At 38.8% G+C, this 24,253-nt stretch overlaps 1 protein-coding gene across 1 annotated transcript in view; it reads left to right on the forward strand.

The window, feature by feature from the left end:
• Positions 1-24,253, forward strand: part of MMRN1 (multimerin 1) — a 47,084-nt gene that overhangs the window by 19,917 nt on the left and 2,914 nt on the right. The window contains exons 4-7 of the mRNA XM_075030623.1: positions 5,292-5,390; positions 9,429-9,602; positions 15,106-17,085; positions 23,484-23,630. Of these exons, the coding sequence (XP_074886724.1) occupies positions 5,292-5,390; positions 9,429-9,602; positions 15,106-17,085; positions 23,484-23,630 (2,400 nt within the window). The remainder of the gene's footprint in view (positions 1-5,291; positions 5,391-9,428; positions 9,603-15,105; positions 17,086-23,483; positions 23,631-24,253) is intronic.

A 24,253-nucleotide genomic window follows, 5' to 3' on the forward strand; every position in this document is an offset into this window, starting at 1 on the left:
TAAAATGCTTTGGGATGTTGACTCTTCCCTGCACATGAATTTCCAGAGTAGCTAAGCAGAATGTCCTTTCCTCTCTTCCACTCTAAATAAAACTTCAGCCTTATTCCATTTTGCTAAAATATGGAGTTTGCATTCAGTGTGTCTCTACTTTTGACCTTTTAGTTATTGAGTATTGCAGTGCTGGGGATATTAAATCCAGGTCCTCTATTGAATACTTGCTGTAAAATTCATCTACAGCACTGTGACTTTCTTGGTTTTCAGTTTCAGGCTCTAAGAATACATTTTAGACATGATAAAATAATGTATCAACTTTGTTTTCCTCTGAATTGAGTAGGACTTTTGTCATTCATTTCAACAGTGACTGAATTTTACTAGGTATTACTCATGATCCCTGTGTAATTGTGCCCATTTTTGACAGAATAGAGTGTTTTACCTCTGCCTTGGTGATCAAACATATGGCAACGTACTGTAGTTTAACATCTGTATAATAGGTATTTCTTTGCTGCTGGCCTTAAACAAGCAGCCGTTGAAAAATAAGATATGGCATCAGCATACATATTTTAAATGAATGAATATTACAAGAAAGGCCATTAGATGTGGTAGGGAATTCAATCAGCAGTGGTAAAGTAGAGACTGTGATTAAAAATTAATGTAGAGGAATGAAGAGAAATCACTGTTATTCACATTCAGGAGGGAAATTTCAATGCTGAAAAGCCAGAACCTCAGCAGGCAGAGAATTCTCTTCTGTGCAGCTGAGCGTGGAGTCACATATTAACAGGGGACACAGTCAGCAAGGCTGTCCAGTGGGCATGGATAAGACGTTTTAAAGGTTTGCTTTTTAAAAATGCAAACGTTAGCAAAAATAGATTAGAAAATGCTTATTGAAGGGGGAGGCTACAGTTGATAAAATTGAAATGGCATCAAAACAACAGGGAAGCATTGACCAGGAAAAAAAGCTGTATAACTCAATTTGTAGTGGTATCTGTGTAAAGATAAGAATAAAGGAAATTGTTGTCAAGGGTTACAGTAATGGGTTTGAAATTGCATCTCCTGGGTTCTATTTTCAAACCTCTTCTGGCTTGCTGAATAACTTGGGGAAGCCACTTATAATCTGCATACCCAAGTTTACCCATCTAGAAAATTGAGATGACACTTATCTCGCAGGGGCACTGGGATATTTAATTAATTAATGCTTGTAGAAGTGCTTAAAGAGACTGGAATGAAAGGTGTTATGTCAGAAAGGCTCTTCTTCCCTGCTTCTGGAATCCTGCCTCCCACGAGGAGCAGACCACCAGCACAAGCCCTGCCTGTATTATTCAATTCCCATGAAGGGATGTCAGCTAATGAACTTGAACAGTTGGGAGCCCAACAGCCTTGTCTTCAGGCACTCCCTTTCTGAAACGGTGGGGGAGAGACATTGTAAGCTCTGACTGAGGCTCTCCGGAGTCACTGAGCCTTCTGCTTGGCCTCTCTGCACTTGATCTGCTCAACAACAGAACTGTTATAGAAGGGTTTCTGTGCCAAGCGAACAGGGGTATTCTGACAATATGTTATAGATCCTGGGAAGGCACTGTTAGTGTGATGTGGGTTGCTTGTAGCAAATGCTAATTCAAAACTCCTTCTGGTTTAGCTTCTCTCTCAAACCAAGTGAAATCATACGTAACTATTTCAGTCTGATAGTCTAGGCAGGAGGAAACACTTGTCACCATCTGATAGTTATTACCAGATATCTGTAAACCATATTTGGTAGCCTCATTGTAACTGCTTGGTTACAGATGCTTCTCAAGGTAATGTAGTAGTGAGTGAGACAGAAGAGCCTCTAGGAAGAGATGTGTTCAGATCACTATTTCTAATTTTACCTCCCATGTGGCAACACATGACCAAAATGGATAAGACCTGGATCCTAGTCCAGCATGGACAATGCAATTTTACAACAAACTTTTTAAGAAGAGAAAAATGTAGACATTTCTTGCAAGTCTCATGAAACAGTGCAATATGGACAACTCAACAAATAGAACATCATTATTTTGATTTGGGAATATCAAATGCTTAACTGGGAGCAAAACAGCTAAAATGAAAGGACTTGTAAGTTCTGAGTCACAAAGTTCATGACATCATTTTTGTTAAACACTGCTTTATTTTAACTTTTCACCCTTAAGCTGGAGAAAACTGTGTGCTTCTAGTAATGTCTGGGGGGAAGAAATCGCAGTTTGCTTATGTACATATGGTCCCTGAACACTGTATTATGTGTCAAAAATGATTTCAAGAACTGGAAGATGCATCTTCAAATATAGATCATGCCGTTTGAATTCAGTTTTGCTATGGAGTGAGCTGAGGTGACTTAATGTATATGAGTTCATTTCCATCTGTGGGTTAAAGCAAACAGCTGGTTCTCAGAGTTGCTGACAATGCCATAGCCATTGTTAGCACTGAATTGTCTCGCATGGTAGCGATGTCATTTCTCCAGCTGATGGCTGTAAAATGTTCCACACAGGAGCGAGTGCTATCTTATGCGTGGGGTGAGCTGCAGACACAAAAGGTAGCAATTCACCTTGAAATGCAGGGAATGGCAGGAAACTACCAAACTCCCCGCAGGGACTCCCCTTCAGCCACTCCTGCTTCATCAAAAATATATTGAAAGAAAAAGATCCAATTTCCATATTTTTAATATTCCCTGAAATCATTTTGCATGCTATGTTTAAAAATACATGGGACAATAAATTATACATCTAGGCCAATATAATCAATGATAGGAGCCTAATGTTAAATTCCTATGTGCGTTACCTGATATTCAGAAGTGCTGAGGTCCCTGAAGCTCCTGGAGGAACTGGAAGAACTCATTGCTCAGCATTTTGAATTGCTGCTTTTTTTGGTAGTGTTGCTTTGTTATTGTAAATAGCACCTATAAGATGGGTCTAGCAGTCTAAATCTTATTTTATGTTTTATCTTTTTAGCTTAAACTGAGCATAGCATATACAATTTTTAAAAGGTCTCAAATGAGAGTCATTTGATGGCTATTTCTACCCTAAAGGGTGTATGTATTAGAGTTTCAGTCTAGTGCTCCCATCATATGTGCTTCTATTCAGCATCTAGGATGGGGAATCTCAGCGGTGGGACCAAGGAGCACATATGACATAATCACCATATGATGTGTCAGAGTGGTTCCTTTGGAAAAGGACTGAGCCACACTGGAAGAATGATGTAGGAGAAGCTATATTGCCAGTGACTCTTCTGAATTTTTTTTCATAAATGAAAACCCTGAATTTCTAATGCTGCCTGAGAAGTACCTTTCCTATAGAGTGATGAAATTTAATAACTGCAGAATATGAGGTATTGTCTCTGGGTGAGTTTTTCATGTGTGTGCATCAGTGGCTACAGTCCTTGCTGCTTTTAGCAGTATAATGCACTATTGGCTTGCTCCATTACAGGTTTTCTCCAACAGAGTGATACTATGTCCTGGGTCTTACAGGGATTAAGTTATCTGAACAGTTTAGAGCATTAGTAAACCTAGCACACAGTGATAAATATATATCCTTGAAACTCTAATAAAATTGAAAACTGTAAGGGTTTGGGTATTCCACAATATGAAGCTGTGAGTGGGGCAATTGATTTAATAGGGAGGATGAAAGGTAAGATGGATAGTATAAACAAAAAAAAAATCTGGCGTCTGTAGCACTAACAGTAGCAGTGAATACATTTGGAGCAACAGAAAGATCAGTAAATGAAAGAATAAAAGGACATTGATCAGCTGATCTTTATCACAGGCAAGTAACTGACTCCCTTGTCACAGATTATATCATCACATCACCACCTGATAAATCCCGTGTAATGAATTGGGCTGAATGCAAGTATTTAACTCCTGTCAATAACCATGCCACAGAAAGATAACAGAAGCTATTGAAATTATAAGTATTTGAGGATTTTGTATTTCTTATCAGCCAATTTCAATAATTTCTATGAAACATTCGGTCTGTATGATAATTTTCTTTGAGTTCCTGTCCTAATTGTTACTCCCCCCCCCAATTTAGAACATAAACCACCTTATACCATCCTTAGATGTAATCTATTGATCCTCATATATACTGCTAAGAGGCTGGTGAAACAGGGAATTTCTTGATTCAGCATTTTATTCTGTTTCCTTGGAAACTCATATTATGGCCAGACTAGGTTTTAATATTTGAACTAGAAAATAATGTCACCATACCCAAGTTATTCTGTTTGTACTGTATTAAAGACTGGAAATGGCATCAGTGCCACATAAGTGGCGTTCCTTAGATGTGCTCTAGCTGGAACAACATCTACTTCAAAAGCTTAATGAACTGAGCAAGCATATACAAATTGGTATGAATTTACACCAGCAAATTTACAACCTACTCTGTACATATTTAATTTTTTTAAATAATAATGAAATGAAAATGACACTGTTAAGCCTAATGGCTAGAGAAGTAAGTCAGGAAGGTGGAAATTTCAGTCCAGTTCGTAGCTATCCTGTCAGTTGTTCCCTACATTTTGTGAGTGAAGGCACTTTACTTCTCTGGACCTCAGTTTCCCTAACTGTAATATTGAAATGATAATAATGTTGGTCTAACTTTGAAAATTTCTTTGGGATCTTTGGGCTGAGATGTAAAACAAACACAGAAAATCCCATCTACCATGACCAGAGAAAGTATTTACAAACTTGTCACCTTTGTGAAGTTTTTTAATGTAGGTACCAGTCACAAATCTCGGATGACATTCGTTGGTATTTTTATTATGTTTTGAAACGGTTTTTATTTTGTAGGTGCTGCGACAATGTAATATCCCTATTGCTTTTTGTGGGAAGATTTCCATGGCTGAAGATTTTTGTAATCTGTCAAAAAAAAATCCCCAAATCACTTTCAACAAACCTGACTAATTTTGTAGCTATAAAAAACACCCCTAATGAATTTGACAGCTGACTAGCTCTGTATTGTCTTTGTACTGCTGTTTTATATTGATCTAAAATATTCTTCTAGAATTTTTAGCCCTGGAGATTTCAAAATTCTGTTCATTATAGGACAAAGTTTTGACATTTTAGTATTAACACCAACCCCTGCCAATCTCAGGAAGCCATTTATAAAGCCATTCGCTGTCTTCATCACCGTGGTCCCACACTGTGTTATAGATGGAGTAAGCAGATAACAAGAATCACTGCAGATGATTAGGCTTTGGTAAGGTTGGTACAGAATAGAGACAGAAAGCAATTGTTGTGGAATCCTGATTGTCATGTTCCATGTTTCACATACATCCTTTCCTTTTCGTCCCTCTGTTAGCTCAAGAACAACAATCACTTATACACAGCAACCTGGCTGAAAGCAGCAGAACTGTCAGCGAGAGGACACCAGGAGCTCCTCAGGACCCCAGTGGGCCAGGTCAGCTGTTACAATTACTATCAACTCTAGCCCAATCACTGACCATGTGATTCACTAAGATCACTGCAAAAACAATTTGAGAAAAATTGCTATCCGCTGAAGGGACCTGAATGAACCCTTAGAATTTCTAGCAGTCATGGTTCAGCAGTATGCTTCTCTGATAAAGATAGGCAGAAGAAACTGAATTTAAAGGTACCAGTAGCTTAGCATTTATAGAGTGTCTTGTGACTAAACTAAAATGAGGAAAGTCATTCTACCTAGAAATATTTAAAATATTATATTAATGAGTAAAGTAGATGAATTAAGAGAAAAAAAGAAAAAAATTCAACCAAGCAACACAGCCAAAAAACCCCAAATCTAGGAGTAGTATAGACCAGCATTGGTCATAAAAGAAAATGTAGTAATGTTAATTGTATTATCTGAATACGTGATCATTGTTATATATTTTCTTATAAAAATTGCTGATTTATTCAAATTCAGTACAATGATGCTTCAAACTCTAGCAACGGCAGCTTAAGTGTGTTTTAAGCTATTCCATCTAGGATGATCAAATAGCTAAGCAACACAGGGACAGTTTACAGCTGTATGCTACAGATGTTTGAGATTTTTTCCTTATTATGCTATTCATTTGCTTACTACTGTGTTTACTTCAACCTACCTAGACCATAAGATTGTGGAACTTAATGTCGGTGTCATTGCAAGGGTATGTACAGACCTCAGCATTGGAAGAGCTAGTTAGTAACCATAATGCTTTTATTCAAGCAGTGATCTACGCTGAGAAGTTACCTTAGGTGACAGCTGCATGAAAAGCTTCTCCACCTCTTAGTCTCTAGAATTGCTGGGTGTGCTCACTTCTCTTTATTTTCCATTACCATCTGTATCATTTAAAGTTTACCAGCACAAATGTTCCAGAAAATTAATTTCATAGTTATCTGCATAAGTATTCATGGGAAAGGAATTTTATTCATGCCAGGTGTGTTTGCACACTCACTAAATTGGGAACAGAAACAACCATGGTTTATCAGATCATTTAAATTAACCATGAATTCAAATATTAAGTGTTCACTGTAAAGAAACATGAAAACATATCTATGATTTAGAGGTACTCAAGTAGTTGACAGACTGTGCTATATTCCAATCTGTACCACCTGAAGGTGTATATGCCTTTGAGGGTACAGAGATGTTGGTAATGCAGAATTATTTAGAAAGTCTGTGTACTCAGGGAACTGCAAGCAATCAGCATATGTTTAAATAACAACAAAAGAAATATGTGAAATATGCTTGAATAAGGCAGTTGTTTGAAAAAATTATTCTCTGCTTGTGATATACACCCCAATGAGTGAGACTGCATTTCTCAGGCAAATTTTTGGTGGCAAATTATATGCAAGTTATTTCGCAGTGTTCTCTACATACTGTCAAATGAGCTTGTAGTTTACGTTGTGAGGAGCCAGATGGACTTGTGAAAGACAGTGTAAAGGAGGCATGTTGCTTGAACTTTCTTACTACCTCACTTTTCTTTTGAAACTGTTGATGTTTCAATTACATATGTCTACATTGGATTTTTGTGTAATCATCAGCTGTTATACACTGTGGTGTTATTGTCACTTACACAGTTGGCCTATATCTGAAAACGTTTTATTGAACCAAATAATAAGGCAAATTATGTTCTCAGTTCTGTGTGTTGCTGTTGTCAATATACTGTTCTGGTCCTGGGGTATTCCTGCATGCTGGGAGAGCAGGATGTCAGAATCCAGATTGCCACAGATTTTGTGGAGACAGTACACATGTATGTGCTTATGTCCATATATGTGTTTTACTTTAAATCATAATTGACAAATAGGAAAATTAGCATAGGTGGGAGAGGGGAAGACTGAATCTGGCATGGAGGTATAGAAAGGTATTTTCAAATGGCAGTTAGGAGAAGCCTGTGGCCCCTTGGTGATATTGTGTGAGCAACAGTGTTTCCCAGTGCTGGAGGGAGGAGGATGTTGTCTAGTAAAGCAGGCAGGACCGATATGATAAAGAGATCTTGATCAATAGAGCATTAAAACATACCACTTCTCTTAGTAGGAATTCTGCTCTGAAAAATAACTCTGAAATTGGAATCTCATAGCTCCATGTTAATTGCTTTTCATTTATTTTTAAATCAAATGGGGTCAGTTTAGAAGGAGAGAGATACCTGTTCTGGCTGCCAACCCTGCAAACATGACCTGGGGCCAGGACTGACTGCCCTGGTCTGTCTTTCCATCAGCAGCTGCCAGGACTGTACAAGCCAGATTCTGTGTTCAGCTCCCACTATGCAGCCATGCCACTTATAAACCTCACTTTCACGTTCATCTATGCAGCTTGTCTTCCCCCTTCAGTAAGAACTGACAGAAACAGAACTGAAGAAAGCATTGCACCCTGCAGGTTAGTTATCAGTTTGGGTGACTGTGCATGATCCAGTAATGAATTCAAATCACTTTCTCATACTAACAATTCAACCAGGAGCAGAAGTATCCAGACTTGTCTGTCTGTCACAGAGCAGCGTTATGATGAAGAGTGTTCAGACAAAGAAGATCCATCAATGTCTTGTCTCCACAGTGCTGTTGTGGAGAATTGCCAGAATCTAAACTAGGTGGTTGAGTTATAAACACAACTTTGTATCTGTGTACGTAGACACCATGGGCAAAGTAAACAGCTGGAGAAGCTAACACCCTAACATAAACCAGCCAGCCTTATTTACTGGGGTCTACCAATTATGAATTTTACAACCAACATGCCTCTACAGGAGAGCATTTTCATGGGTGTTGACATGCTTCATCTGCACTGACTTGGTGCATTTAGTGAATTTTCTGGGTTTTCCCAAAGACTATCGAGTTAGATATGATACATTTACTTTTTACATACTAGAGTTGTGAAGAATAAAAGTCTAGTCAGAAGAATATGCCCTTTTACACATAACTTGACTTTTTTTGTTGTAGTCCTTAGGGCCCTGTGCTTCTACGTGATTTCTGATTATAACTGTTTACTGCCATGGGAATAGACACCAATGCCATAATGAGAAGTGACGTAAGATCAATAGCAATACTGTAAATTTACACTAAATTTTTGTATGTGCTGCTAAAGAATCTCTTGCATAGCAGTTTATTAAGTCATAGCATGGCTTGGATTATGTAGGGTAACATATCCTGTGTCTAAGATAGGCTATTTAGGCCAAATTGTTGAAGGAACTGAAGAGATTTTGTAGCTTTGCTTACAGGAATTAAAGCATTTAATTTTATCAGCATCTTCTGAAAATGCCAGACTAAGTTTCATTCCTGTCAGATGTGAAACTCGGATGGCTAGCTGAAATCATGTGGAGTCTTAATTTGCAAGACCATGGCCTTCTTCACCACTACCTATCTTAAAAGCATCCAGCTAGGCCTTTTTACACCTGGAGAGACTAGAAGTGTCAGGAACAATTTGGGCAGATTTTAAAATAAACTTGCCTTCACGAGTTGCGCATCTTTTTTTAGTGGCAGACTAATGATTATTCCAAAGTAATTTATGTATTAGCTGTTTTTCTGCCTTGCTGCTGTGTTGAACAAGTCTTTATTTTCACCCCAACACTGCAAAGATGATTTATTCCTTCAGACACATCCTTGCAAATTCATGAAGTTATGTTATAAATGGTAAGTAAAAATCAGTGCTTTTGTGATTGTGTTAAACGAGATAGACTAAATGAGACTTAACTGAATACCCTGTAGGGTGCTAGGTAGAGAAAGAATGGCATTATGCTGATTAAAATATGCTAACCATTCAAAATACTCTTGTAGAATTATAAATACTTTATAATGGATACAGATGCTTCAGTAATTAGTTATTGCTGTGCTGCTGAATGTCACCAATGCATGATACATTACAAAAATCAGGATGATTCACTCAAGACTAAAAATTCAGAAAATTTTCACCCCACTTCCAGCTAATGTCTCTCAAGTCAATTATACTTTCTTCCCTCCCCCACCAATGTTTTAACACTACTTTTTTTTTTTCTTCTCATTTTGTTGTCTGACCAAGCACTTACACAAAAAATGAATGAGAAGATTAGCAGCCAGGAGATGAAACTGACTTTTCTACAGAAGAAGGTTGACAGCATTGCTGCTGCGATGAATGATGTGAGCAAGATGCTCTCTTCTCTGGAAGGCAAAATCAATGAAGATAAGGGCAAAGACTTCCAGTCTTTTCTAAAAGGCAAGAAAAATAAATTAATGCAATCACTCACCCAGTTAAAGGTGCCAGAAAAAAAAAAAATGCTAAAAACATTCATAGACTGTCCTATTCTATTGCTCAACATTTATAGGGAGAACTCTTTTTTAGTTTCATTTCATAATAGAAGGATTTGTTTATTTCTACGTTTGTTATGGTGTCTTTTATAGTAACAAAATAATTGCATTCTTGGGTACTACATTGTCTACATGGTAAGTTAAGCCACTATCAAGACATTTTCATTTACTTAAAGCTTCTGCAAATATTTTTATCTGGTTTTTTTTTATCTGACTGCTGCTAAAGGATGTAGTACTTGCTTTGCTACCAAGTCTAAGTAATATTCTTTAATACTTAATTCACATATGCAGGGGAAACATATAAGGAATTCTGTGGCAGTGGTATTTATAACATGGCAAACATCCTGCTGAATAATTTGCCTCTGATCATATTAGGCTACCTTTGATAAACATCTGTACTCATGTTTGGTAGATGAGAAAGACATGGCCAAGGATCAGGAGGTTGGGCAGACCCTCACCAGCAGAATTATGCATCCATTCTTTGTGAATCCTACAGCAAGATCTGTTTGCTACCCAACTACAAATGGTGCTTAACAAACAGACTGGAACTGAAGCTTTCATTTCCTTGATGTGCAATATTTTCCTTATTTTTCAGGAATTTTCCCCAAACTGTTTGTATTACACACTTCAGAATCCAGAGGACTTTCCTATGGTTTAAAATTAGAATGAGGGAACTGGAGCTCCTTACGTTGAGATAAAACTAAATGAAACAATAAGTGCTATTGTATCTATCTCGAATTTAGCAAGTGTTGTCCCATTTCTTGTATTTTCAGTCCTCTGCCTCTTGAGTTGCTTGTCCCATGTGCTAGATGGCTCTCTTGCACCCTGGATCAAGTTTATCCCATCTCTTACTCAGTGACCTGCTTTCACCTCTCCACATATTGCTGGATGGCATTCTTGACCCTTGGGCGTACATTTAATTTGTCTTTGAATATTTCCCATTTCGCTTCTGCTTTGTCTTGATTCTTTTTTATATTCCACTCATTCTAGCTGTCATGTCCATGCTATTCCAAGAGGTCTTTTGTTGCATCCTGTGCTCCTGCTTCTCCATTCCTTATCTATATTTAAGGGTCCAAGTCCTAATTAAAATGTGCAGTACCCCCCCATTATTTCACACTTCTCTGCAAATGTGTTTCAAGCCTTTATTGTTTTTTATCTGCAATGCTCTATATTATACCTGCTTAGATGAAATCTCCAGTTGCTGGCCCTTTTTTGATCTGTGTTCTCAATCCATCCCCTAATCAAGTAGCTCTAATGAAAATGCTGCTATCAACTACTTTCTTTGACTCTAATTATGGGCATTCCAATACAGATTATTCTTGGCTTGTACATAGGTAAACAGAAGTAATGAGGGGAGGAAGGGAGAGAGAACAAGGCTAGTGTTTCTGTTGGCTTGTATATGTGAAGTTGGAGGGCAACTGCATTTTCTGTCCAGGTAATATCTGTCAGTCATACTCCAAGTGGGCAAAGAGCATCCTAAAGTAGCAGGAGCTGGAAGGAGTTTCCATGCTGTCCTCTAACTTGGTACAGATGTGCAGTATAGGAACATCAGACTTTCTAAAAATTAATCCTAGATGCTCACCTGAAGCAAAACACAACTTTCCCCACTACCACTGCCATCCTGAAGCAACATGCTTTCAAAGCACAGTTAAGTTTGTACTTGCTTCATTCTGTTCAGACTTCTTCCTTCTTCCCCTACTTTTCCATTTTCTTCCAATGGTTCCCAGGTCCTTTGCTCATATCTATTAATTGCCTTTTTTCTTATTACAGAAATTCTAATGGTTGACCAGCTTTGTATCAGGGTTTGTTAGGAGTGAGGTCTGTTTCTCTGAACAAATGATTCAATACAGTTTACAAAGTCTTTATTTCTTGGTTTCATCTGTAAATAGACTTTAGTCCCACAAACCTGTCATCTGTTGATACAGGGCAACACTCACTGAAGTAACTGATATACTCTTCTAATTTCATTAGTGAAACCCATTCTGCATTTTCTAAATTGTTTTCAGTACTCAGGAGATTGTTCCTACTTTTTACTTACAGAAAATAATTTGGTGTTCTCCCTTTAATAAACTCTGCTTACTTCTTGCTATTCTTTCTTCCTCCTTTTGTTCCACATCCAACCTTTTCATAGATTCCTTTCCTCTTCATTATTAAAATGTACACTCCTTTAAAAATGAACTCAACAATGGACTGTTAATCACTTACAAGTCAGAAATGTTATTTACAGCTGGATATATAACCTTAACTCAGTTTCCTGCATACAAACATTTATTTTGCACATTATTCTTCAAATAATTGAATCTGTAAAGGGAGTATATGTTGACACAAATTAATGACACACTTTGGATTTCAGCCAGGGAGTTAAAATTAAAATTTATAATCTCATAAAAAGTGCAAGATATCTTTAATGTTCACAGGTAGTTTGGACCTTTCTGTTTCAAAATGAGCAACAGAGAAATTGAGTTACACCCATGAATGTGCTCGTGTATTCTCAGCTCAAGCTTAAGAATATACGCAACTGTTACCTACAACACAAGTTTGAATTAGGTCTTTCTGTGGAGAAGCGTGCTACCACAGCCACTGGTGAACTTTGGAATAGGACTTGCTTAGCAGGTACCTAGTTGTCTGTCCTGGTTTCAGCTGGGATAGAGTTAACTGTCTTCCTAGTAGCTGGTACAGTGCTATGTTTTGAGTTCAGTATGTGAAGAATGTTGATAACACACTGATGTTTTCAGTCGTTGCTCAGTAGTGTTTAGACTATAGTCAAGGATTTTTCAGCTTCTCATGCGCAGCCAGGGCACCTGACCCAAACTGACCAACAGTGTATTCCATACCATGTGACGTCCCATCTAGTTTAGGAACTGGGAAGGGGGGGGGGAGGGATTCACCGCTCGGGGACTGGCTGGGTGTTGGTTGGCGGGTGGTGAGCAATTGCCCTGCGCATCATTTGTACATTTCAATCCTTTTATTACTACTGTTGTCATTTTATTAGTGTTATCATTATCATTATTAGTTTCTTCTTTTCTGTTCTATTAAACCGTTCTTATCTCAACCCAGGAGTTTTACTTCTTTTCCTGATTTTGTCCCCCATCCCACTGGATGGGGGGGGAGTGAGTGAGCGAGTGGCTGAGTGGTGCTTAGTTGCTGGCTGGGGTTAAACCATGACATTGTCCTAGCCAGCAAGTAAGGGAGATAAACCCAAAGCTGTCTGTTTTATCAAGTTCCACCCCCTTGATAAAAAGAACACCTGAGAACTAGAGCTGAGTTCCATACAACACCTGTGATCCAACTAAATAGAGTAGGAATAGGAGAGACAGAGGCTGGCAGTTTCCTGACTGTCAGAGAAAGAAAAGACCAGTATAGGTCCTGTGGAAGACCTCTTGCAGCAGGTCTGTTATCAAGATTTGTTGCTGAGATGAAGAAATTTAATTAATTCCTCACAGAAGGTGTAGAGTAACCTTGTTTCTTTCCACAGCCATTAAACTTTTCTTCACAGCTCATTGTATCTCTTAAAGCACAGAACATCTTTCAGCATCATAAAGTAACCTGACCAAATCATCAGTTACAATGGTTTTTCTACATGTCAGTTATTTTAGTCTACATTCATATCTTGGTTATTCCTCTCAGCTGCCAGGACATCCTTATTCTCAGGTATCTTATCTTACTGTTTTTCCTTCACTGTAGTCCACTGACAAAGCTCTGTGTGTGAGTGTGCACATTCATATGCACATTCATGTATATACATCTGTCTAGTAATTTACTTCCTGTTCAGATAGTGATAAGTAAAATAATAAAGGCAATGTCAATATTATCACCTTGTTGGTTTTTGTACTTTGTAAAAATTGCTGTGACATCTGTGACCACAGTTGACAGTAATTGAGTTTATTACTTAGGAAACTTCATGCTATATTTCTGAAGTGGCTCTTTTCTAGGCTAGCAAACTTATTGCACTTGCCTATTATATCCTGCCTTGAAAAAAACCCCACTTGAACGAGTGTCAATTTTCTACCCTAAGGATCAGATGTGTTCACTACCTGTTTTACCAGACGTAATGAAGACTGAGACTCATTTATAGTTCATAAAAAGCAAATATTATCAACTACTTCATCTCTGTTTCCAGCTGGAAACACATGCACAATTCAAATGGATCTCCTGTGTAGAAAAAGTACTGTGCTTTTCTCTAGCTTGCTGAACAAAACCATTTTTATTTGGAATCATTTTGCACCACTGGAGCCCAAAGTTGCATTGGGTTTCATGGGTCTGATTTCCTGCCATTTTACTGCTCTTGCTGAGAATGTACTTTCAAATAAGGTTTCAGAACATGCCTTGCTGTTCTAGAGATGAAGCAATAAAATCCAGGCTATATAAGCAATTGAGAGGAAAATACGGGAAGGCAACAGAGAATTTCTGCCTTTATCGGTACAGTTTTAATCAGAGAACTGACGGTCATCAAGGCATTGTAGAGGTTGAAGGGTTTAACCATTCTATCACAAGCTGGCTGCAAGTATACATAGGGTTTAGAAAAAAAACATGCAAAGAATGCTTCAGTGTTTTAGCTAGACATAGGGTCTACCTTTGGAGAACAAATTAAAAAATTCCTTCTAATCTCACACCAGAGCAGAACTACTGCTCTAATTCAAATATGTTATGCAGCACTCTTGATGAACACTATTTTATGACTGTCTTAACCCATCTAAGGCTATATGGAAGACATATTTTGATGTTATTCACACAAACAGAATTCCCACACATTCACCTCTGCCTAGTGCTTTTCAGGATCAATATTCCTAGAAGCTGTTTAAAGAGTTGTAGTATGCAAGACTAACTAAACATTTGTACCTTTAAAATGTCTGCCTTTTGCAGCAGTTGTCATGTTACTAACTTTAGATATTCAATAAGGCTATTCTTTTTATTTTACTTCTTTCTTACTATAGTGTGTTCTATGATCACTTAGCATGTACAATACAATAGGAAGGTAATAATCTCTGCTTTTACTTCTTGACCATAATGTTGACAAAGCAGGTGTTTTTTCCTTACTTTCCCAGTGAAGAAAGGACACATCATTTTCTTATGATCAAGCCACAGAAGTACACAGATCTACTAATTTCAGTGCTCAGAAACAGCACAGCTAGGATATCAAAGTTGATACCATGTGCAGAGTCTGAGTGCCCTTTCAAAATAGCAAAACTCCCATTGATTTCAGTAGAAGCAGGGATGAGTCTTCAAACACTATAACCCATCCTCTACACTCCTCAGTTTTAAATTTTGCTCTATGGGTGGGTATACTGGGGCAGGGTGTGTGTGTGTTTCACTTCTGTATGGCACTGTGTTTGTTCATATTGTAGAAAAAACTTAGATGCTGCTAACACAATTGGTTTGATTGTTTCCATATTTCTCCTTTTTTCCCAAAGGTCTCAAATCCAGAAACATTAATGAATTAGTCAAAGACCTTGTCAAAGAGCACTTTAAAGCATTTCAAGGTGAAATGCAAGAGAGCATGGCTCAAATTTTCAAGGCTGTGTCTAGTTTGTCAGATGATCTTGAAACTACAAAAGAATTAGTCAAGCGTCTGAATGAAACCCAACAAAAATTTGCTCAGGAGAAAGACAGTGGGCCAACAAAGCTTGACATTCTGGACCTAAAGAGTCATATGATGCAGATGAAAGAGGAAATGACCCTCACTTGTGACAAGCCTATGAAAGCTTTACAAGAAAAGCAGAAATCCTTGGAAGATAACTTGGAGCATCAACAATCAAGAAGTGTCATTTATTATGAATCTTTAAATAGGACTCTTACTGAAATGAAAGGTGCTCACGAACAGCTATTATTAGCTGAACAGTCTTCAAGCCAAAACATCCCTTCAGCAGATAAAGTCACGGAGTACAATGTTACAGAGTACATGTTCACATTGCATGAGAAAGTAAAGAAACAAGGCATGATGGTGCTGCAGATCTATGATGACCTAAGGGTCCAAGATAGCAAGATCAGCAATCTCAGTGTTGCAATGGAAATTCAGAGGCAGTCTGTTCTGGGGGTCTGTGATGACATGTTGTCAGAGAGCAGAAGGGATTTCCAAACACAGCTGGCAGCAGCTCAAGAGAATGTGCTTGTCCTAAACAAAAGTCTCTCTGACCTGGTTCTTCCATTGGACAATAAGATGGACAAAATGAATGAGCAAATTAATGATTTGTGCTATGATATGGAGATCCTTCAACCCTTGATTGAACAAGGGGTTCCTTTTAGTCTGACTTCAGAGTATGAGCAACAAATCAAAACTGAAGAAATCAGTGAGAAGCTTGAAAACCTCACTACTGTCATTAACAGAATGAGTTCTGCAATTAAGGAGCTTTCCAAAACTCAAGAAGGACTTAAAAATGAATCTCAAGCTTATCAGGAACTGTTTGAGAGTCGTGTTAATGAGTGCTCCATGGAACTAGAAGATGGGTTAAACAAGACCATGATAGTAATAAACAGTGCTATTGATTCTATTCAAGATAACTATGTACTGAAAGATATGCTACGTGCTCTAAGAAATGAGACTGATGTCTGCTGTGGCAGAGCTGAGAAACTGGTCAGCATCCTGGCTTTCATTCCCCAATTCCAACAGTTGAATGAATCCCTCCAGACACTGCTCCTTGGTAAGAAGTATGAGTTCACTTCACAAGTAGTGCCACCCCTTTCTGATCTTCCATATGAGGAGTCTGACAAAAGTATCCTCCACAATTTCAGAAGAGTTTTCTATATTTTAAATGATACATTGTCAAAAGTGGACAATCAACAACAAGATATCAGCCACCTGAAAGAAAAACTATTTGACTCTGTGGAGGAATCAAGGGACCATGAAGTTCGCCTTCTGAATGTGGAGTCAAAAATTTCCAAGTTTTTGGCAAACAACTGTGTTCCACTGAAAAAAACCAAAGCTGCCTCGACAGAGAAAGAACTAGTGGTCTCACTTCAGCTCCAGACGCTGAGTTCCAGGATCAAGGCCCTGGAAGCCAAGTCGATCCGCTTCTCAAACACCATTCCATTCCTGAACAAGACTGCTCATGAGGCCTGGGGGCTGTGTCAGGATACCAACAACAGCATCCAAAAAGTGAATGCAAGTATACCTCTGCTAATTAAACCTGCTCAGCCAGATATCCACCTGCTGCAGAGAGGCCTCAAAGAGCTCATTGAATCTGTGCTTGAAATAAAAGCAGGAACCATCTTGACAAATTTAACCCAGCATGTTGATGTATCAGTGGCAAATGCAATGAACAACATCACCAAACTTCAGAAGCAAGTGAAACTGGTTATAAAGAAACCAGCCCCAGCAAAAAAAGGAGCAGCAAATGTAACCATGGGCCTGGCAAGCCGAAGTCAGAGAAACACAGATAATACTATAGATCCAGGTAATACATTTTACTCTACTAAAAATGAAGGTCTTTGTAATAAAGGCTTATGTAACCATTGTGATGAACTGAGGTGGCAGACCTTGACTGAGGTTGCATAAAAAGCCCAAAGACTGCAATAAAGAGTGTTTCAGAGGAACTTGAGGTTACTCTGGTCTCTTGCTTACAAGAGAATTTATTTTTCTTATGAGGATACTCTGCACTAAGGCATCTAGGAGCTTTTTCCTTAATAAATTCACATATGATCAGTTTAAGATATATGTGTATGCACACATACTCAACTGAGAACCTGACCTTTCAAATGTAACTGACAATTTAGAATCTAAACTACAAGAATTTTGTGCCTGCATCTCAATTAGCAATTTCATTAAAAAAAACATGCAAGCTGGGAGAGAAATCTGGAGTTGCATCAGTACTTTGGAGTGTCAGTGGGGATGAAAAGTATCAAAAACCTGAAGCAAGTGAATACACCAAATGACTGTAATGAGGATTTTGCCACCTCCTTCAGTACTTCATTGAGATTATTAGCGCAGTTACAATTACAACAGTGTGTTCTTGCAGAATCAGGAGACCAGCCAATAAAGTAGGTTTGTCTTGAATCCATCTGGAGAACAGAGCAGCTAAGTAGGAGCTGCCATTCTTATAAAGGACATTTTGAGTGTGATTTGCTTCTGAACTTAAATTCAAATGTCATCATGTGAAATGAATTCATATAGATGAATTCACAGAAATACAAACTCTGAGTTATGACTTTTGGAATCAGACTTGAGTGAAAATCAATAGCACAAGATAATGTTTTATGGAAATATAATTTCTGGGAAAAGACAGAAAATAAAGAGTGGTTAAGTGACTAGAAGCCACTAGAGGACTCAAATTCACATTAAAATAAGTGAGACAGATTCCTAACTGACAGAGAGATCTCCAGATACTTTTGAAGACCCAGACCAAAATCTGTTCTGTAAAGCATTCTTAAACTTATGAACATTTCTGAAATTATATTTGGTCCCTATTGTAAGCAGATGTAGGGGTAGTAAGAGCTACCAATCTTGTTCATGTGCTAAGACCATGGGCAATGTCCTTTTCTCTCTCCCTCTCCGTGCCTCTTCCCTCCCTTTCCCCCCTCCCTCCTTCATCTCCTCCTGTCTTAGGTACTGCACTTTTCAATAATCAATGGAAAGGATTCTTTTTAAAGCCCCAGTCCTATGAGTAGCTTCGCTTCTGCTGAAAGCCATCCAAACTGAAAGATTTCAGTCCTTGGTTATCTTTTCAGTTACAGAGGACACACAGCTATTCAAACAGGCAGTCACAATTAAAAATGCACCAAGATTTGCCAAATTCTTACTACCAAGTAGATTGAATATTTTTATATTAAAAATGACATTTTTTTCTCAGTCATTTCTGTTTTCTGCCTGTTCCTGCCACTGCACAGGATGGAAATTCAAAACCCTCATTCACAATTAAAATTAAGGGAAAATGAGCTATGATGCCTTTGATCCTTCCTGAGTCTTCTACTTTGTTGGAAAATGTCACCAGTGCTACATGCCTAGAGCACAGGAAGCTGCCACCTGCTCTGTTTTTTACTTCACATTAATGAATTTGTGTCTTTCCTATTTATTATTTGTCTCATGGTGAATTTTAACAAATAGCTTGCTTGATAACATTCGATGTATGCTCACTCTTACAGAAAGTGCAGATCTTTGCAGATGTTGAAAAGCCCTATTTTTATGCAAGGTTTCTACATAGCAATGTTTATGCAGACTTTTCCATCAGTAATGAGCTTTTGCACTTGATATTTCATGCCTAGCAGTCATACATTACATTTCTGTAAGTTAAAGAAGTAAGACTATTATCCTAATTAACAATTACCCATCTTCTACCTGGGCTGATTTTACTTCTCCAGGAAAGCTTTTTCTCTCAAGTTCCAGGAGACCATCCAGAGATATGTGCTGACTCTGCTAAAGTTTCTAGAAGAAACCCTAAGGCATAATTGGCTAATTATAAAATGTATTTGACGTTAGATGGTATTTTTCAATTAAAAAAGATTAGAATAAAATTCTAGAAAGAGGTGAATGATAATTGTCATTGATTCCAATACATTCAACATTTGATCCTCCTCTAACAGATTGGGATTTTCATTGGCTGTAATGTGTTCAGGATTTGGCCCTGAGGTAATACTTTCCTTAGTAGTTATTTGAAATCTAGGGGAAACAATGTGAGTTTGCATTGCGTATGCAGGGACATACAGGTTTGGAGACTTCCCATGAACAAAAGAAAAGGTTTATGTCGGCTAGAGGCTGCAATATGTGTATGAGGGACAAAAAAACCCTCTAACGCTTTACCTGATACTAACTGTAACGGCAACTTGGTGGGAATAAAAAAGTGATGGTCTTAGGACAGCTTCAAGTATCTAACACAGGGGAGATGATAGCCTTTAAAGAAAAAAATATACAGTAAACTCTTTATTAGTCTTTGTTATGGATTATGTCTGCTCCTACCTTCCAATGTGCTGTTCTACTGCAGAAATGCATGATGCAGCATGAGGGCAGCTTAGCTCAGTTCCCATTTTTCCCATTGGCATTTAGTGCTCTATCTGTTCTCTACAGAATCTAGAGGCTGCCATGGTTTCTAAAGGTGAATGCACTCTCTTGTTGCACGTCTTGTATTAGTTGTGGTTTTGCTTTATTCAGATTTTGCCATCCTCCCATCAACATGAATAACTGAGAGTGCAACTGTGTTACATTTATGTATTTAAAACAGTGCATCCATGTGTGAGAGAGGTAATTTCATTCTCATTTTCTGTGTCTTATTTCTGATTTTGTTTTCACATGATTTCTGACTCCTAACAGAAATGCAAGCTTCCATTGTCTCTTTATCATTCAAGCCTGCAGTGAAATTAACCTGTTTAAATGTTTTCCATCTCGTGTTTTAATTCTACAAGTTCAATGATTATTCTATTTCAGTTTGATGACATATACTTCAATTTTGCATATTTACTCTTTAGACTAATGGGTAGATGAAACTCTTCTGTGGTTTTAATTTTGTGATTCTGAAATCATCACACTGAAAGTATTAGATACCTCTGCTTAACAGAGAAGCAGAGTTTCCAGAGTCCACGTAGCTCAGATCAGTCTCGACAATCTGCTCCCACCCAAAACTGGAGAGCACAGCTGAGGCACCTCTCCTCCTTGCTTTTTGCCCAAGAACACTGCAGGTGAACCTTTGTGGTTTTTTTGCACCACAAATGCCCTACACAGCACTTATATCTGAATTCCCTGTCAGGGCCCTGACTGCACCGATAGCCTTAATTGCCCTGGGCATCCTGACCTAGTCCCGAGGCTGCATACCCTGCCCATGGCCCTGGGATCCCTGTTTCAGCTCAAGCCAAAATCTCAGGCCTTTTCAGTCATGCTGGGCTGTGACTAACCCTGGTTACCATGATCAACCTGTCATGCTCTGCTTGTCACATTTCCAGGTGAGGCACTAGCCCTGCTGTCACCCTCATTTCCTGGGTGCTGGCCCCAGTGGGGCTGCCTCTGTCCTGCTGTTCCCTGGCACTCCTCACATCGAGGCTACTGGGGATGCTCATCGCTTTCATCACTGTCAGACTGAAAGCGCTAAGCCAGATGTGATTAATAATTGTAGGCTGACGACCAGACTGAGCCTGTGTAAACAGGGTGGTTTAGTAGATTCCCAGGCTCTTCCAATCTCCCAGGGCTTCCTGAGAGACAATTACTGATAACTAAATATTGAGAAAACGTTGGTTACTTCCTGTTCAGACATTTCCAAATTGAAACACTGGAGTCACTTCTTTCCATAAGGAGACCATTAAATTGCTAAATATTTGAGCTGCTTCTAAACAACACCCCAGTAGATACTGACAGAGCTTCATTATTTGTTTGAAGATTTGTTTGTACAGCATTGGCAGTCTATTTCCCAAAAGAGTTTCTGGCTGCTTGCCTTCCCGAAGAGTAGCAAAACTCAGCATTAACTGGCTCTCTTCACTCCTACCATACCGAGCATAAATAGCAACTGCATTCCGTTTATTCTCTGCTATTAATAGCTGCAATTTAAACCTTATATTTAATTTATAAGGTTTCCCTCTTTTGCTCATCTATGCTACTAAGTTGTGAAAGACTAATTAAAAATAGGATATGTACTGTAGTAGGAAATCCTTTCCTAATCTGAACCTCTTGGCATCTTTACCCCAAGCAGACAATATGGACATATTATCTCAGGATGGCCTTCAGCAAGGAAAAAGAAAAAGAAAATACTGGTCAGATGGGCAGCCTCAGCCAGAAATGACAGCAAAAGCATGCTATTGTAAGATCACATGGAAATTACATAGAGATTACCTGCTCAGTGGAGATCTAGGGCATTTGCCTCTTACTCTGAAAATCCTAACTTGACTCAAATCTCTCCACAGCTTCTCCTAGTTCTAGCAAATGGAGCAGGCTCCCCAGCTGCTGTTAAGCAATGCTGCACCTGGAGGGTTAATTTATTGTAGGTAAAGCTATGTCTGAATTTGATTTAACTCCAAGGTTAAGTTCAGACAAAGTCATGTCTCAGCAGACTGTTAAAACACTAGTCTCAGTCTCATCATCATTTCCTTTTTGTGATCTTTTTCCTGTTTCTTGGATTTAATTCTTCTTTATGATAAGCAGAGGCCAATTAGAAGAGAGGCTGCCATGTTCTTGCACAAAGCTTTTGTATTTTGGGAATATGATACAGTCAGCACAATCAGCTGTTTTCCTTCCTTTTCTGCTTTCCTTTCACACTTGGTAAATATGTGGATGCCTGGCAAATATGAGTGAAAAATACTTCAAATAAGTGTGCAGCAAAACTATTATCTGTCAAGAAAAACATTATTTCCTCATGTCCAGTTGCCTGTGCTGTGACCCCAGTCATGACAGTCCTAAATTGCTTTATTTCAGGCATTATTGGATGGACATTATATTCTGTGAAAAGAATTACTGTTGTGTTTTTAAGTTCATATGCCCCATCAGTGCGAATTCAAGTGGCACTGGACAAAGTGCTTTAGCATTCTGCTCGCTGAACTAAAATTTCTCACGGACATAGTTTGCCTTATTGCAGCAGTCTGTGAAATGGCTGGGTGAGAATCTGAAGATCACTATGGGCATTACTGAAATATCTATGTGAAGATCCAGTTCAACATTTCCCTAGCAAAAAGTAGATGCTCTCATAAAAGGCTTTTTCAGCTCCCACCTACCAATCTCAATTTACCATCACAGGACTGTGTGGAGTTCACTTTCCAGAGCATACTCTTTCCCAGAGAGTAAAGGTTCATTTTCTAAAACATCTGACTTTTATTTGACCAAAACAAGAGAAAGGAAAAATGTATGGCTTTGTGTTCAGAATTTTGCATAGCAATATTTATTTTCTAATGTGATCTGAATGTTCTTCCCCTCAAACTGCTATGACAACACATTATACAATTACACTCAGTAGTTACTGTCTCATAGCTCAGCAGCACTGGACTGACAGATTTATCCGTATCAGCTGGGCATGAGCTGGCCAGCTCATACATAGTCATGAAGAGAGGCAAGAACATCCTTGGTGAGGGTGCTTTGCAAAACCACCCATTTGATATAATTTGTGTTGCTTGAAATACAAAACTTCTACAACAGTCTCAGTAGATATCCTGGAATTGAGTTATTTATGGGCAAGAATGAGTACTGGAAATAGTTTGGACAGCATTTAAGATCTTTCACCACCAGTAGCCAGACTTTCCTGCAATGGTTGTGACACATCTGGTTGAGTAATGTCATGGACAGGACAGTCCAACCTGTACACCAGCAGTACAAAATCTGTGTTTTGGTACACCCAAGGATAAGCTGGCTCTGTCCAAAAAGAGCAGCCTTCTGTGCCTGTGCTAGTGAGACCAAACTGAAGCACAGATTTGCCTGAACCAGCAGGAAGATAACTTTCTTTTGTCTCACCAAAAGAAGGAAATAAAATTGCATATGTCAGTACTGTCTCTTCAAAGTTTTGCTGTTTGTTTCTGAAGGAGTCCTGTAGTATGGTCAGCTCCAAGCCTCTCGGCACATTCCCCTTCGTAGTAAAGACTAATTAGCTGATCCAACAGGTTTCTTTAGTCATGTGATTGCAGACACCATGAACTCAGCATTTATAGGTTATTCTGAATACCTTGGAGGCTAGCTGAGGGTGTGCTGTGTTCAGGCAAAGAGGGAGGTTAGACTAGCAATGGGTCCGAACAGCCTGGACAGGATCTGAAGCTGGCCTTCACACAGAACCTCTGCAGAAATTCCACCAGCTTTATGAATTGACCAAGAGGCTTTCCAAGATACTGAAAACTTGGGAAGTGTCACTGTAATGACATTGCAACTGATATTGTTGGGTTTCCTCCTTCTCTATCACAGGGCAGTATTCAGCTTGTGTCAGTTCCCCATGCCACAATGGAGGAACCTGTATCAATGACAGACAGAGTTTTATTTGTGCTTGCCGCCACCCTTTTGGAGGAGTCAACTGCAGCACGAAGCTGGTGAACGACAATTCTCTGAGTGTCGGCAAGTAAAGAATTTAGTAGTGCAATATGCTAGTGGTACGGTCCTCTGCCCCAGGGCCTAATTAGAGAGCATTTGCTGGTCAAAGGTCTCACATTTCACTTTAATGAGTGCCAACTCAAGTAGTAGTGTCCTGTGTTTTGGTGCTGAAGACGTCAATCCCTGTGGGTGACTCATGATCTCTTTCTTTAATATGACTAGATGATGGGATTAAATTGGGCTGGGACCAGCCATAATAGCTGGAAAGCTCCCTGCTGAATTGCACAGAGTGGGAGGGTATGCAATAGATGTATCTGAACATGATATCATAGAATATGAAGGGGGAGGTAAATTCACATCACTGGGGAATATCAGCTTCAGCACGGCCATAAATGCTCTGTAAATACCAGCAGCTACCATGATGTGTGGGACTATGGCCTCAAGGAGTCATTTTAGGCGTGCCTCTGATTTTCATTGGCAAAGATGCAGCCCTTGAAAGATATTTCAAAAAAGAAAAGTGGAAACTGTGCTATTCAGTCCAGTAAACAAATAAATAATTTACATCCAGGCCACATGGAATATGGATTTTATGCAGCTTTCAGCAGCCATTTGGCTGATTCTCAGTCATGACAGGATATGAATAGCGA

The sequence above is a fragment of the Buteo buteo genome, chromosome 1 (assembly GCF_964188355.1).
Source record: "Buteo buteo chromosome 1, bButBut1.hap1.1, whole genome shotgun sequence".
Classification (NCBI taxonomy): domain Eukaryota; kingdom Metazoa; phylum Chordata; class Aves; order Accipitriformes; family Accipitridae; genus Buteo; species Buteo buteo.